Source organism: Macrotis lagotis, chromosome 2 (assembly GCF_037893015.1).
Source record: "Macrotis lagotis isolate mMagLag1 chromosome 2, bilby.v1.9.chrom.fasta, whole genome shotgun sequence".
NCBI lineage: Eukaryota > Metazoa > Chordata > Mammalia > Peramelemorphia > Peramelidae > Macrotis > Macrotis lagotis.
Genome location: NC_133659.1, coordinates 155984629 through 156000185, shown reverse-complemented (window position 1 = coordinate 156000185; position 15557 = coordinate 155984629). Strand labels below are relative to the sequence as shown.

The window sequence follows — 15557 nt, the reverse complement described above, 5'->3', positions numbered from 1 at the left end:
CTCAGGAAGTAGGTATCTTGTAGTAGGAATCTTTTAAAAACATTGCCAGGGAGGCTGAGAAAGGGATCACCCAGGGGAGCTGCTTTCAGCTATACATACATACACAGACACTTTCATGTGTCAATAGGAGTGGCTGGCTCCAGTCTACTTGAGTAAATCTGTAACTTGAGCCTGTACCAAGCCACCGTGCATTGATTTGGAAGCTTTTCCGATAAAAGACGCTTGCATCCCATGTTTGGCTTCTATCTAGTCAGCCCTGCCCCCAACCTGAGTGATGTCATCCTACCTGCCAGCCAGACCACAGGGACGCTTGGGAATGGCTTCCATTCTCTGTCCCCCAGTATAAATACAGCTGCAGGACGCAGACTGGAGAAAAGTGTCCTGGGGCATCTGGTTGAAGAGACAACCTGAGGACTAGAGCAAGAGGTAAGCTTGGAGTGGCTGGAGACCCTTCCCTTCTTTTCCTCCTCAGCCCTCTGTAGGTGATCTTGGCAGCAGATTGGGGCCAGAAAGAGTAAGAGAGGACAGAGTTGGAAAATAACATTGTATGACAATAGAGGGCAGCTCGTCTGGGAAAAATCAAGATGGGAATACAACGAGCCAGGAACAAGCTGCTTTGTAGGGAACTTTTGCCAGCAGGAGGCTGAAGCAACAGAAAGAAACCATCCAACATCTCATTAATCCCCTTTGCCTGTTGTTTTCCCACCCCACCCCCACCTCTATCCTCCAAAGAAGTTTTTTGTTTTTATCTTTTGTTTTGTTTTACAAAGAGTTCCTCCTCCTACTCCTGGACCCTAGATGGAGATGGAGAGAAAGAGGCAGGCTTGTACCAAGAGCCAGAATGGCCTCAAAGTCAAAGACGAGAAGGCAGTCAGTGTTATGACTGACAGTAGGCAACCAAGTGGGCATGTGAGGAAAGGGGAAGTGGAGGCCTGACCAGAACCTCAGTCTCCATATTATCCCCATAGCTTAAATCTCCCAGGGGAATGAAGGTGAAACTATATCAGAAAAACCGAGTTCTGGATAATAGAGGGAGCAAAGGTTGTTGGCATGGGCAGAGCAAATATGGCTTGGCACCTTTAGTATTTTGAAGTCAACTAGCCCAAGACTTTGTGCTTGCTTTATCCTGGCTGCAAGGTCTTGGAACTCTAAGAAGCAGAAGATAAAAAAGGGGGAGAGAGGGGCAGCTGAAAAAATAAAGAATTATAAAGGAGGGGTAAAGAGCCAAATGAGAAAGAAGAGAAGAGGGAAGATGAGGGGAGGACTGTGAGATCTGTAACAGATGGAACAATCTTTCATTTTCAAAACACCAGCTGCATCCTACCTAGAAACACAGGCTTGTTGGAGATGTGGGTGAGAGTTGGGGGAAGGGAAGCAAAGCTAAAGACTACAATTGAAGGGGAAAGACAATCTCTAGCTTGAGAATAATCTGTGAAATTGCTTATTCCAAGAGGGTGGCCAGAAAGGAAGCCTGTGCTGAAACGGAGAGGAGGGGGTGATTTCTGTCTTATCTGGAATAAGCAGACCCAAGCCCTGCCTACATATCCATAACTGCAGAGAGCAACTGATTCCCAAAGATTTTTACTGCTGACTCATTTAGATGAGAAATCAGTTGGCAAATTAGGCTTTGCCTGGAGTGATTCAGAGGATATATCCTATTTCCCCTTCTTCATTATGTTTGTTTGTTTGTTCGAAATCTAAATCTGTAATTTCATGGTGCAGGGAACTTCTGGGGTGGAAACACCTTCTAACGATGTGGTTCTTGAACACAAATGTAGAATATTGTCCTGGGCAGGGAAAGGGTAAGTGAATTGTCTTGGAACAAATAGTATCTATCCAAGGAAGTTCTTCACTTCATGATCAATCTATCCACTAAGCCAAATTGGCTCACTAATTATTTATGTTTGGCAAAAATTGTAGATAAAATAAGAATGTTTCAACTGGAACAGAAACTGGGGAATCATGCAGTGAGATGAGAGTTGGGGAAGAGATTTTTCTTCAGGCTTTAGATTATGTTTAGAATCAGAGACTTTGGTAATTGAAGACATGATCAGAAATAGAGAAGACTCTTCTCAGGGACAAAGGAAGATTACATGCTCAACACTGGGGTAGACAAGATGAAGAAAAAGTAAATACAAAATAAATTTTAAAAATCTTGTATAAATACAAGATAGGAATCACTGGTCATGTGCAAGGGAAGTAGAAAAGAGAAATCTAAGGATCATAGGTGGATCAGAAAATAATGTCATTCGGCAATGGTGTAGTTAAATTGAAAGGCTATTATAGTTCAGCATTTAAGCATATTGAACTCATACACAATACTGAAGTAGTCTACCCCATTTTATAGTGTGGCATTTAGAAAAAAATGATGGGTAGCTGTTTTGTTTCTCTGAGGGAAGAGAAAGGGGAGATGAGTTTTTGATTAGCATTATGTGGTGGAAAGAGAACTTGAGACTCAGAGCAGAGAGTATGTTACTTTTGGAGTCAGGACCTAGTTCAAATCCTGACTCTGATGTTTATCTACTTCTGCTGTGTGATCTTGGACAAGTCACCTAACTATTCTGGATTTCCCTTTCCTCATCTATATAACGAGAGGGTTGAGCTTGTTGGCATCTGAGGTTCAGTTCGTGATAAGGATTCTGGGACCCTGTGACTGATAGGGAAGAGGAGGAGCTGAGCCTGAGGGAGGATGCAAAGATATCTCAAAGTTCTTTCAATCCTACAGGATCCACCCATGCCATAGTAACTCATTGCAACTATATTCCATGGAGCAATGTAGGGAGGCTCAACATAAATTGTGTTCTTACATCATTTGTGGGACTTGAAATCTAGACCCTCATCACTGAATTCCCAAGTTGTCTTCTTTTCCAAGCAATCCTTCAGTGACTATCACTCCTAATTGATTATTAACTCTGTGAAAACAGGGATTGGGTTTTTGTCTTCTTCCACCAATCTTGCCACAATGTTGGGCATAGAATAGCTCTCAGTAAATACTGAACTGATTGATTGATGCTTGGCTACTCTGTGAGGAAGCTCTGCAAAGTCTGCTCTTAGCTCTACCCCAGTCTTGGTTATCCCCTTCCTTTACTCTGCATTTGTATAATATGGAACCTTTAGCCACAGAGGTAAGGGAATAAACTATAGGATTTAGAGCTAGAAGGGATATAGAAGTCATCTAGTCCTGCTTCCTCATTTAAGGAAAATGAGACCTCAAGAAATTAAGTGACTTGCTTAAGGCCACAGACATGATTTGAACTCAGTTCTTTTGATTCTTAATTTACTTTTTCCGCTGTTACATTGGGTAATGCTCAAAGGACCCGTTCTCTTGTAGACACACGATAACTAATCTGCTTTACTGCTTTCCAAAAATGTCATTTCAGGAAAATCAGGAGTTATACCTGTAAGTAACACCTGCTCCAGGATGCTACTGAGAGTTGTTTTCATCCTTTTGGGTTGTACTGCCCTGGTGGTGAGCGACCGTTTGTATGTGCACCCTTTCTACCTTCTTACCTATAATCAAAGTAGCTGCGATGAGCTGAAGAAAGTGGATACAAAGACCATGGAGGAGCAGAACTTCACCCCGGTCCCAATTCAAGCCAAGACATCTGCTCTGGATGAGATGGCTGTGAAAGATGAGCTGGTTTCTTATGCCCAGACACTAAATGAAGATGACAAGAAGAAGTCAGGTTATGTGGGGATGCTGATGAATTTTTTAGGTTTCCGCATGTATAAGATGCTAAAGGAAATGGTATCCCCAGTCAATGGGGCAGTTCTTTTGTCCCCTGTTGGCCTCTTTGGGACCCTTACTTCCTTCTACTTGGGTTCTGAGGCCCCCACAGACAATAAACTCATAGCTTTTCTAGGTTTCCCTGCAAAAGACCGGAACTGTACCTCCCAAGTAGATGGGCAAAAGGTCCTCTCTACCTTGAAGGCTATCCAGAGCCTCCTTTTAGTCCAAGAAAAGAAGGGCAGCTCCAGTCTGCTCCTGACCTCTGTGGTGGGCCTATTCACCTCCCCTACCTTGCGTCTGAAGCAATCATTTGTGCACGGTGTGGCTTCCTTTGCCAGCGTCACCTATTCCCGCTCCCTGGATTTGACCACAAATTCAGACCTTGCTGCAGAGAAAATTGACAGATTCATTGGGGCTGTCACAGGGTGGACAAGGAAGACAAAGCTGACTGGAATCAGCCAGGACACCACACTCATCTTCACAACTTTCGTGCATTTCCAAGGTAAGGACAGCTATCAGGTCTAGGGATAACTAGAGACCAAGCAAAGGTCAACTTCAAAGGTGACAGTAAAGACTCTTCTTCCTTTGCCCACTCTCTTGCCTGCTTAATCTTGTGCTTGGCTCAGAGTTTATATTTCATCCTAAAAATCCATGCCAATTTCTTTTTCCTCCTCTTGTCTGGGGATTGCTTTTTTAAAAATTATTGATTCTTTTGTTTGTATGTCACCTTCATTTCCAAATATATCCTCCCAATTGCCACTCCTAGAAAGCCAGGCTCTGAATAAAGAACAAAAAAAAGAAAAAGAAAGGAAACTCAAGAAATCTAAACATCAACCCTGTCTGACAGGATGAGCAAGAAAAACAGGGTGGCATATTTTCTCATCTCTTCTCTATGGTCAACCTTGGTTATTATAATTACCTAATATCCAATTTCTTTTGTTTTATTCTATTCTTTCCATAGACATTGTTGTAGTCATTGTATATATTGTTTTTCTAGTTTAGTTTACTTCCTTCCAAGGCTTCTCTTAATTTTAATTATAATCATTTTGCTCATCATTTCTTACAAATCCTACCATAATGTTCTTTAGATTCGTAAATCATAATTTGTTTGACAATTCCAAAATCAATGAGCATCTACTTTGCTTTTAGTTCTTGGCCATTACAAAACAGTCATATTCCCAATCTTAATTTCTATAGATTTATTTCTCCCCCATTCCAAACTGGGTCATTTCAACATAAAGCAAGAGGTAAATCTGCTTAATATAATTCTCCAGTTCAGAGGTCCTAAGAAATCCAAACCCGCTTATATCATCCAGAAGCACATGCTATTTGTTGCCTGAATCTAGGGACTTAATGGGAAGGTCAAGGGCAAATTATAAGGCAGGACAGATCAATCTCAGGTCTAGGGTACCATTAAACCAGAACTCTTCTGTGATCTAGATGGCTCATCCGAGAAAGAAAAAAGAAAAATAAAGGATAGAATATTTCCAATCATCAGAACTCAAGTTTTGGGGCCTGGTGAGATTCAGCCTGCCCTTTGAACAGTTATTCCAGCTAGTTCTGGAGCACAGGTTAATGACCACAGAAGTTTACATGACATCAGTTGACTTAACCTTGTAAAATTTACCCAACTTTGTCCTGTGGAACAGTGGTCTGGCTTTTGGTGGAATGGAGGGTGAGGGGGTGGATAGGAAAAGAAAAGGTGACAGCATATTTTCATCTCTCTTCTTCCCTTCTTTCCTTACACTCATCTGCTCTCTCCCACTTCTCCTTTTTCCTCCCTTTTGCCAGTTTCCTTCCAATTTCAACCTTTCTTTACAGAAATAGAATTTAGATTTTTTTTGCTATGTCCTTTTCAAGAGCTACCTGGGACAGTTATTGACTTTCTCATTTACTCTTTTCATTTTCAGGAGCAATAAAGGGACTCTCTCAGCTGACAGAGAACCAGGTGTTCCGGGTAAACTCTACCACTGGGATATCTGTGCCAATGCTTTCTGGAACGGGCATCTTCCTATATTGGAATGACATCAGAAACAATTTCTCTGTGATTCAAGTGCCGTTTAATGAGAATGCCGACCTCCTACTGATTAAGCCTCAAAACAATAACCTAGAGGACATTGAAAATCTTGCTTTTAACCATGATTTTTCAAGCTGGATGGAAAATTTGTCTCCCCGGTATGACTTGGAGCTGGTAGTATCTTGTATGACTTACTCTGAGTGTTTGTCTCTCTATCTATCACATGGAGGTGGGAGGCAGCACCAACAACCCCAAGATGGGGTAGGAGGACAAATGAGTTGAATATTTTCACTGGGAAGTTGAGCTATTAGGACAAAGAGGATGCTGTTACATTGAACCAATTTCTGAATTCCCTGGAGGTAGGGTCAGTCACTTCTCCTTGGAGATGGGAGGTAGAGAAGAATGGGAAGAAATAGCAGTCCAGTTCTTTGTTCAGGCTTATTTTTCCAATTCTACTTCCCATTCTAGGTTGACTTCTCATTTCTACTTTGAGTGCCTATTTTGAGATGAGAAGGTGGGAAACAATTCCTATTCCCTTTCTTCCTGAGACCACAAGCCCTGCTCCCTTCTAGAATATGGCTCCAATGTCCATAGTGACATTTTGTGTGGTCCTCCTGCCCACATTCCATACTATGGGGCCACCTCAAAGCCAGAGTCAATTTTCTTTGGGCAACTGCACAAGATGGAGTGTTTTCCAAAGGTGGTAGAAATGGGGGCCAGTTTCCAGTCTAAAAGACCACTAGAGAGAAATCAGGGTGGCATAGAGGTCTCAGCATGGGGGGGGGGGGCGTTTGATATGGGAATCTTCTGGAATATCATAGAATCCTCCAGAGACCTGAATCAGAAAGTAACCTAGACCATTGAAATGGCTTTGTTTGTATCTGGCCCTTTAGCTATTCTAATGATAGCTCACTATCTTCTCCTATTATGGTAGAAATACATCAGTTCAGCTTCAGTAAGAAACATCAAACTGCTGGTCATTTCCATCTTGGTTTCTAACTCAACTTGCCTGTCTGATTTGAAACAGTTTCACATTCAGCTGATTGAACAATGGAGTGTGTTGCTAGCATATGAATAGTTCTATTGGACAAAGGATCTCAAAGGATGCATGTTTCCTGACTGCTTCCCTAGGATAATAGTCTAGATAATAGTTCTGGATCTGAGAGACAAAGGTAGTTCATGGGAGAATCCCCAGTCTAGCCCAGAACTTTTCAGGCTCTTCTGAGTGGACTGGGGCAGTTAGGGTCGGGGCGGGGGGGGGGGGGGGGGGGTGGTGTCTAACCTTGAAAAACAAGTGCACCAATCTATGTGAAGCAGACACCAGTCACCTCTGTATATGCCAATCAGGAGAAAATGAGGTCAGGTTGAGCCCAGGGATTGACAGAATGCCTTGGATGTCAGGACCCCTTTCACTCAATATGCTTAGTAGTCATTCTAATTCCTTTTACTTTTATGTTTCTTCTCCCACCCCCCCACCCCCCCCACCCCCACCTCGAGGCAGGGGCTGGGTATAACCTGACTCCATCCCTCTATCAAAGGCATTAAAAGGACATATTTGTCCTTAAAATCAAATTTACTGAACATCTTAGTTTCTATTTATTAGAGGTATCAACCATCTTTTAGATTTTTTTTGTTTTTGTTTTTGGTATGGAGTCATGATGTTATTTTTCTTCCCTGCCCTCTTCATTTTTAACATCATGAGTCTTTCTTTTTTTTTTTTTCTTTTTCTTTTAAGGTCAGTTTGTTTAGTTATTTATTTGATACATCTTTTATCAAATACATAAATCCCATATTAACTCAACTTTCTTCATATACAATTAAAGTTTTAAGATGTAGATGTCTATTAGAATGGCCTCATCTTTTTTTTTTTTGAGAAAATCTGAGATTTTGAGAGAATTTAAAAACCTACCTCATTTACTGACAATTCTGGTGCTAATAACTCTGCATATTGAGAACTGATTATGGTTATCTAACATGAAAATCATGATTCAAATACAGCTATCCAGTCTGTCATTATAATGGGCAGTGAAAAGGGTCAGCAAGAAAGATATTGAAAACCTTAAAAAATCTTTGTGACATAAAACAATAACCCTTACTTATGCTGATCCTGATATGAAATTAGTATATTGGATTAATTTTTTTCTTGCACAAAACACTTAAAACACTAGTGATAATTAACCTAAAAAATTGTGTGTTCTTTCACCTTTGAAGCACAGATATTTTAAGACTACCAACCAAAAGTATAATTAGGAGAATGTATTTTTATCCCCAGGTTCCCAAGGGTTAAAATACATAACATCATAGTTATTTCACACTGATTTCTTCCTACTCCTTCTAATACAACTCATGAAAAAAAGATAAACACAAGCCAACTCAACTGTCAGATTTAAAAATATATGCCTCATTCTACACCTCTGGGTCATCACTTTTCTCACCGTAGTCCTCTGAGGACCCATTTGGCCACTGTATTTATTAGAGTTTCTTCAAGTATTCTTTATGTTTCAATCTTTCCCCTCTTCCATGTCTCTCAGCCGAGCCTTGGGATGCTTTGGAACGTGAAGATATAGCAAATGGGCAAATAATATAACATGAGTGATTTCATTTTCCTCTTAAGAATGTGGGAGGGTAATTTAATTTTACTGGAATATATTCTGCTACTCAGAGTATAGAAAATTTAAACTGTCCTGAGTCAAAGTTTTCTGTAGGTCTGGAGGGCTCATTAGCCATCAGCTTCAGTGTCCTTGGGCTCTCTGGGTCCTTTGATGTGTCTCAACTGTTAAATTGATCTAGGAAACAAGACTATACAATTCTATCTTTTTAATCTTCTTCTAGGAAGATCCACTTGACCCTGCCAAAGCTGGTACAAGAGAGCACCTATGACCTGAAGAACCTGCTTACCTACTCAAACTTGTCTGAATTGCTTGGAAAGGAAGCAAAGCTGAGAAAAATAAGTGATGCAAACCTCAAAGTTGGAAAGGTATGGTATTTTTAAGTCTGCTCAGGCCACCCTCCCTGCCCATACTGCCCTTAGTCATCAGCAAATGTATTCATGGAGAGACAATGAGAATGGAGTAGAAGCAGAGGGATCAGAGACAAAGAAAAAGAAGAGACAGTAACCACTTTCAGAAAGATCCATGCATATGCATATAAACACCCCCCCAACATATAATCAATGTAAACACAGATTTTGGGCAGTGCTATCCTGGAACTAAAAAGAAAAATGTGCCTCTGAGAAAACATGCCTGCTATGCATAAAGCCTGAGACACTGAATGAATGACAAAGACTCCATGGAGCACCTATATGCCAGACACTATATTAGATGCTAGTGGTCCAACTTCAAAAGTGAGACAGTGTCTGCCCTAATGGGGTAGGCAAGAAGGGAGGCAAGGTGGTGGTCAATTAGATAAGGGTCTACATGCACTCTACTTCCCAACTCTTGTTAATTGGGATGAGTTCCATAGCCTGAAGTGATAAACTTTCTTTATCTCTTGAATAAAATGAAATGTATGTTGCTTGTCTTATAGGTGATGAATACAGTTCTTTTTGAACTGAAAGAAAGTCAGGAAGAACAAGAAGATCTTTTTCAAAAGACAGTACCCCTGGAAGTGAAACTGGACAGTCCTTTCCTGTTTACTATCTATAATTACAAATTAAACACCTTTTATTTCTTAGGTAGAGTGACAAACCCACTAAGTGGTGTTTGAGATCCCAAGACCACACACATCCCCTGACAGAGAAGGGCAAGTTAGAAGATAACATTAAGTTTCTATAAGATTTAAAACTGTTATTCCCTGGACTTCTTCGGGGTTCTGTCAAGCTAATGCCAATAACTCAGAACCGCAACAGGTAGCACCAACATGAAATTGTCACCAATTTCCACTTTTTCTTCTAATTATTCAACTGTGAGCTAGTGGGAAGACTTTTCTCCTTAGTAAATAGGATAAATAGTAGATGGAATAAATAAGCTTCGACAAAATTCTTTTTTTTAAGATCCATTGTGCACTATGGAGTTTCTGGTTTTAGTGAGAATTTGAGAACTATATTTGGAAACTGAAAAAAGCAATTCATTTTTTGGGGGAGGAGAAAATTTTAGCCATAGAATTAAACTATAATTGCTTACTGCCTGTATTTAGAATCATTTCATTTAACATTTGTTAAAGCTACTAAGTTGTGCTCTGAAAAAAAGGCTCTTTACTTAAAAAAAAAGTTTGGGTAGACATGTATGCTAGAAGATCAGAGAAAGATTTATAAATACCTGTATGCATGCAAACACAATGCAACGGGTGATTACATTTTATACTACTAATAAATGGGAGTTTTGGTTTATTTTTTTAAAAAAAGATTCACCTTGCTCTTTGTAGAAGCCCAGATAAACAGTGGGTTAGCAGGGTGTCTTGTTACATATATATGCAGTTTTGCTGGTGTATCTGTGGATGGCTTGTCTCTGGTACCTGGCCAGTTTTGAGGAACCATTTTCAACAATGTATGATTCAGCCCCCCTTCCTTATTTAGACAATAATGGCTGATATGAAGCTAAGTCTGTGTTTGTAGAAATATTTCACTTCATGTTGTGCCTGAAAAGCAAAAAGAGATGAGATTTCAGAAGCCACAACAGAGCAAGGTCTATTTATTGGACAATCAGGAGTCAGGAGCATTGACATTTAAAGACTGTTGTTTATTATATATGGGAGATGTTGCTGTCAATACATAACACAAGATGGGAGAACAAATAATTCACAAATAAATATTTACAAAATGCTTTCTAGATGTTCTGTCTCTGTTTAAGCTCCTTCAAGGTGGGGAAAGACATGAATGTTTTCCAAGCCTGGGTAGGGGATGCAGCTTCAGGAGCCCACCAGGCTCTTGGTTCTGAGTTTAAAAGAATGGATGTAACTTTACTTCAGTGTTGGGATCAGAATCTTCTGGGTGTCTTTATAATGGTTATATTAGAGGAAATCCTGGAACTTTATACATTTTAAGAAGGAAGGGTGTTACATCAGAGGATATACCATATTTTCCTGAAAGTAAGACCTAACTGGAAAATAAGCCCTAGTGTAATTTTTTCAGGATGTTTGTAATATGAGGCTTGCCCCCAAAATAAACTTCAGTAAAGACCATTGGCCAGATAGATGCATTTGTTACATCCACTGCAACACATAACAGATGTATTGAGAATTATAAAATAATATCAATATATAAATATAAATAATATTTACATTATTACTTAAAATAAATAAATGATAATATAAATTATAATTAAGTATTTGTAAATACCCAAGTGGGTACCTTTGGATGAAAAGCAAATGCCTATATAAATAGATGAACTTGAAATTTATTGCTAAATGACCAATCTGTATACAGACACAATGCATGAATATTGTGTGCACTTGATAATGTTTGATGGAAAGAAGGCCCTATCTCTAACCATCACTAAGTGCACCGTCATCTCCATCTATCTGATCTATGGATGGAATTGGACCTGTGGTTTAAATGACAAATGGAAGTCCCATTGAGGAAAACTCCCTCTATGAAAGCAGATCAACACTTTCAATGCAACTGACAGTCTCTGAGTTGCTTGGGGACACCAAGATGACAAACATGCTGAGGATCAGACCACCAGGACAGGTCAATCAGCCAGACTATGTCCCTTTCCAAGAGTCTGCAAAAGCTTTCTGATCTATGCTGTTTAGTCATTTTTCAATGGTATCTGACTCTTCATGACTCCATTAGGGGTTTTCTTGGCAAAGATACTGGAATGGTTTGCCATTTCCTTCTCCAACTCATTTGACAGATGAGGAATCGAAGGTAAACAGGGTGAAGTGATTTGCCCAGGGTCACACAGCTAGTGTCTAAGACTAAATTTGAATTCAGGTTTTTCTGACTCTGTGTGCCATCTACCTTCTTTCCATCTCTTCCCTTCTTCCACCTTGCTGCACCTTCTTTTGGATTATTTTCATGGTTATTTTATATTTTAAAAGCTAATCATGCAATGAAAGTGCCAAGTTCTTTTAATTCAATGTTAGTAGACACTTAAGAGGCCTCCCAAACCCCAGGAAATATCTCCTCCATCTCCAATTTTCTTAAGGAGATTAAGGCAGTGTAAGTTCTAAGAGCCTATCATTGCTTACTGAAGAATAAAGTAACTAACATTTAGATTGTTGTTTAAAGTTTGCCAAGTGTTAGGGGCAGGCCTGCCCCAGACCTAGTCATTTGGGCACAAATGAGGCACTTATGGATCATTCAAGAGAAATTAACAAAAAGTTTACTTAAGATATAGCAGAAAAAGGATATTTAACAAAGTTATGCTAGCACTTCAATTTAGGGAGATGCTACAAGTGAATCCCTTGCATCCATATAGTTGAGAAGGTAAGGTGTGGAAACTCCGGCATAAGTCTGATGGAATCCACCTCCACATAGAGGTGTTTTTTATGCTTTTAGGTGACCAGAGGCAAACAGGCAGCTATGTCGATCAATTTAGGTTGGCAAAGTTTGAGCTGTGGGTCTCTTGACCAATCAATTTCTAGGGATATCTTGGATCACTATTTTGGGGGGGAAATGTTGCAGGAGTAATGTAGGACACTGACAAATAATGATCCTTTCACACAATGCACCTTACAGTTAATTTATGTCCAAAAGTATCTGTGGGATAGCTACCATTAATACCCCTATCTTGCAGATGAGAAAAACTGAAGCAGATAGAAGTTAAGTGACTTTTCCAGGATCATATATCTGATAAATGTGTGAGCCAGGACTGGAACTCTGGACTTTAGGTGAAGAATAAGAGACCCTTTTGTCCTCTCTTTCTATCCTCACAACTTTCAAAGACCCAACTCCCTATAAGGGAGACCAAAAATAGGGAGGGAAAGTAAAACCCAGCACTACAGCTGCATGAGCCTTGGGGCATCTTGTGAGGATCAAGACAACACTGGGTGGAGGTGGGGCAGTTAGGTAGCACTGTGAATAGAGAAGTCAGGAGACCTGAGTTCAAATCTGACCTTAGAACTTAATAACTACCTAGTTGTGTGACCTTGGACAGGTCACCTAACCTCATTGCCTTGCAAAAAAAACCCTATACTAGGAAATGATCATTATTTCATAACAGAATTCTGTTAGCTGGGGAAGGGTTGGGTGGGGAATCTGGGGGGGAGGGGGGAGACACAAAAATGAGGATAGCCAGGTAAAGGGAGAAAGGACAGAGGCAGGACAGAGAGATACTCACCTTGGATTCGGGAAGGTCTTGGGATCCCATTTTGGAGGGAAACCAGTCTTTTCAACCACTGGGCCACGAGGGCTTTTCTGTGAATTGTATATGGTTGAGTATAAACTTTCCAGAGAAGGGATTGCTCTTCCCTCAGAGAGTTTGGACTATGTCCCTTATTGCTCAGAAAATATTTCTTTACTCCCCCAGCTCTGTCACTTTAAATCTGTCTTTCCCTTTCCTAAGGGAACAGCAGTTGGAAGAGGAGTGGGAGTGATCTTCCTTGCCTGTGAGATGCCAAGAACATCGTAATACATGAAGGGCAGTTGGCCATTACCTGGGGAGAGGATCCTGCTGTTCTATTGGGGATAATGGAGTCTCATCAGGGAAGCAAGTCATTTTCTTCCTAGAGACCAGTGTTGCCATGGGGGAAAGAGCCTGTAGGAGGTAAGATGATGAGTTCCTTAGTTTGCATGCCAAGTCCTCAGCTTCCCCTCCCCTAACTCTTGTACTCCTTTGCTTTTTCCCTGAGTTGCTATGGTCAAGTTCTCATGCCATACCTTAGGAAGATGGATGATAACTCTTTCGAGCTATTCAAAAGTGACTTATGAAGGTATTCTGGACATCTTCCCCTCTGCTGACTTGTTTGAATGTGCAGAGCAGGGAGGCCAAAAGGAATTTCTTTAGTTTGCTTTTGTTTGAGTAGAAATCTGTGCCTTCTCTAAGGTTGTCTAGAAGCTAAAGCAAAGAATGTAAGAAGGGTTCTTTCAAATGTTCATTTGCAAAATTGCCAAGGTGAACAGGATTGTAAACACTGAAAAAGAATCTTTTAAGACAGATATTAACTGCCTAATTTTAAAAAGACTTTGTAGACAAAAAGTTTTGTGAAATTTGTGCTAATAGGAGTATCTTTTGAAAAATAGAAATGCTTTTACTTGAACACCTGTAGGAAAGCAGTTTTAAGGAGATTCAGAACAGAAGTTAAGGCTATGCAGGAGGAAACTTTATTCACATGAGACAAATGGTTTGAGAATAAGGAGGATGGTACCACTGAGTCTCTGAATCTGGTATCTGATGCTGTATGAATGGCCTAGAAACCAAGGTGAGGGAGGGTGCTCAGGAACTTAGCCAGCTCCTGGACACAATTTCATTTGCTTTACCCATAACTGTTATTTGCCAGTCTAATAGCAAACAAGCAATCTTCTTAAGCCAAGTCCAAGTCTACACTAGTATTCTTCTCCTTCCCTCTTGTACATGCACACAAAATGAACAAAACATAATTCTGGAAGACTGGCAAATAACTTTATTCAGTCCAATGGAATGAAAACAACACCAAAAGCAGTGAGCTAAGAATTAACCGATGGTGTGCACCCATAGACAAGTCACTTTGGTTTTCTCATCTGTAAAATGGGATTATGATTCTTGTTGTATTATGTAGTTATCTTGACATGATGTTGGAAGGATCCAGTGCAATGATGTCTGTGAAAGCACTTTGGAAATTGCAGAAACAAACAAATGTAAGGTATTTTAAGGAACCCTTTTTGACTCTCTAAGTAGTCAATGGACTAAAGGAGTTTATAAGTCACTTATATAAGTTGCAGTACAAATATCTCATTTTTATGAGATAACTTTAGAGTTTGAAGGCATGAACCATGTGACCTTCTGATCATCACAGTCCAGTAAGTACCCCACTCTTGCTCTCCCATCATGATGTCCCACAATGTAAAAGCCCAGAAATGACAGCATGTTCTTCTCAAAGTAGGTTATTCTTTCTTAGAGAGCAGGAGTGAAGGAATTAGAAATAGGGTTACATTCTAAGCACAATAGCTGACTTAGGCAGAAGGCTTTCCTCAATATCACCGAGCTCATCTGGAAGTAGTTAAGCTGAAAACTATAACCTGTCTTTACTGAAGAGAGACTGTAAATCAACAAGCAAACTATGCATGAAGAAACATTCTTTAAGTGGCAAAGTGGGGAAAATTGAGCACACAGGTAGAAGAAATGCTTTAAAGGACACATGGAAATGCAGTTTCAATAGCACGGCTTGGCTGCAGGCCATTCATGATAGCCATCTGCCAGGGAATTCTCTGGAATGAGGTGATTGTGAGCAAAAATTCTCCAAGATGTCAGGGTAGTGGTATGGGCTGAAAAGGAGAGTGACAGTCTTTGTTCTAAGCAGTAAAAGGCAATCCAATTCACTTAAATTTAATTCAAAAATAATCACCCTGGAATCAAACCCACTGTGTGCTTTTTGCAAACACATAAAACAACCAAAAAAATCCATGAACAACAAAAAGTAATTGCTGCCTTCAAGAAACTGACCTTCTGCTGGAGAGGATATGATATTGAAGACAAGGCAAATTGATGAATGAGGAGACTTTAACTGAGGGAATCAGAGAAGGCTTTGTAGAGCAGATGCCCCTGAGGTGATACGTGATTCTGAGAAGAAAATGGGAAGAGGGAGGGAGGGAGTACATTCTAGCTATGCAGAACTTATTACTTAAATGCAAGTTTAAATTTAGGAGTTGCAGGAAAGGAAATCAGTATTTGAGAAAAAGAGTAGTCAACAAGTCAAGGAACATTTATTAAGTATCTACAAATGGGTTTTAAG

General features: G+C 40.1%; 1 protein-coding gene across 1 annotated transcript; it reads left to right on the top strand.

The window, feature by feature from the left end:
* The first annotated feature begins 296 nt into the window (after window positions 1–296).
* Window positions 297–10513, top strand: AGT (angiotensinogen). Its single transcript, XM_074223039.1, has 5 exons — window positions 297–426; window positions 3381–4232; window positions 5641–5905; window positions 8580–8724; window positions 9273–10513. Exons 2-5 carry the CDS (start codon window positions 3422–3424, stop codon window positions 9450–9452), a joined length of 1401 nt encoding a protein of 466 aa, XP_074079140.1. The 5' UTR covers window positions 297–426; window positions 3381–3421; the 3' UTR covers window positions 9453–10513.
* The last annotated feature ends 5044 nt before the right edge of the window (window positions 10514–15557 follow it).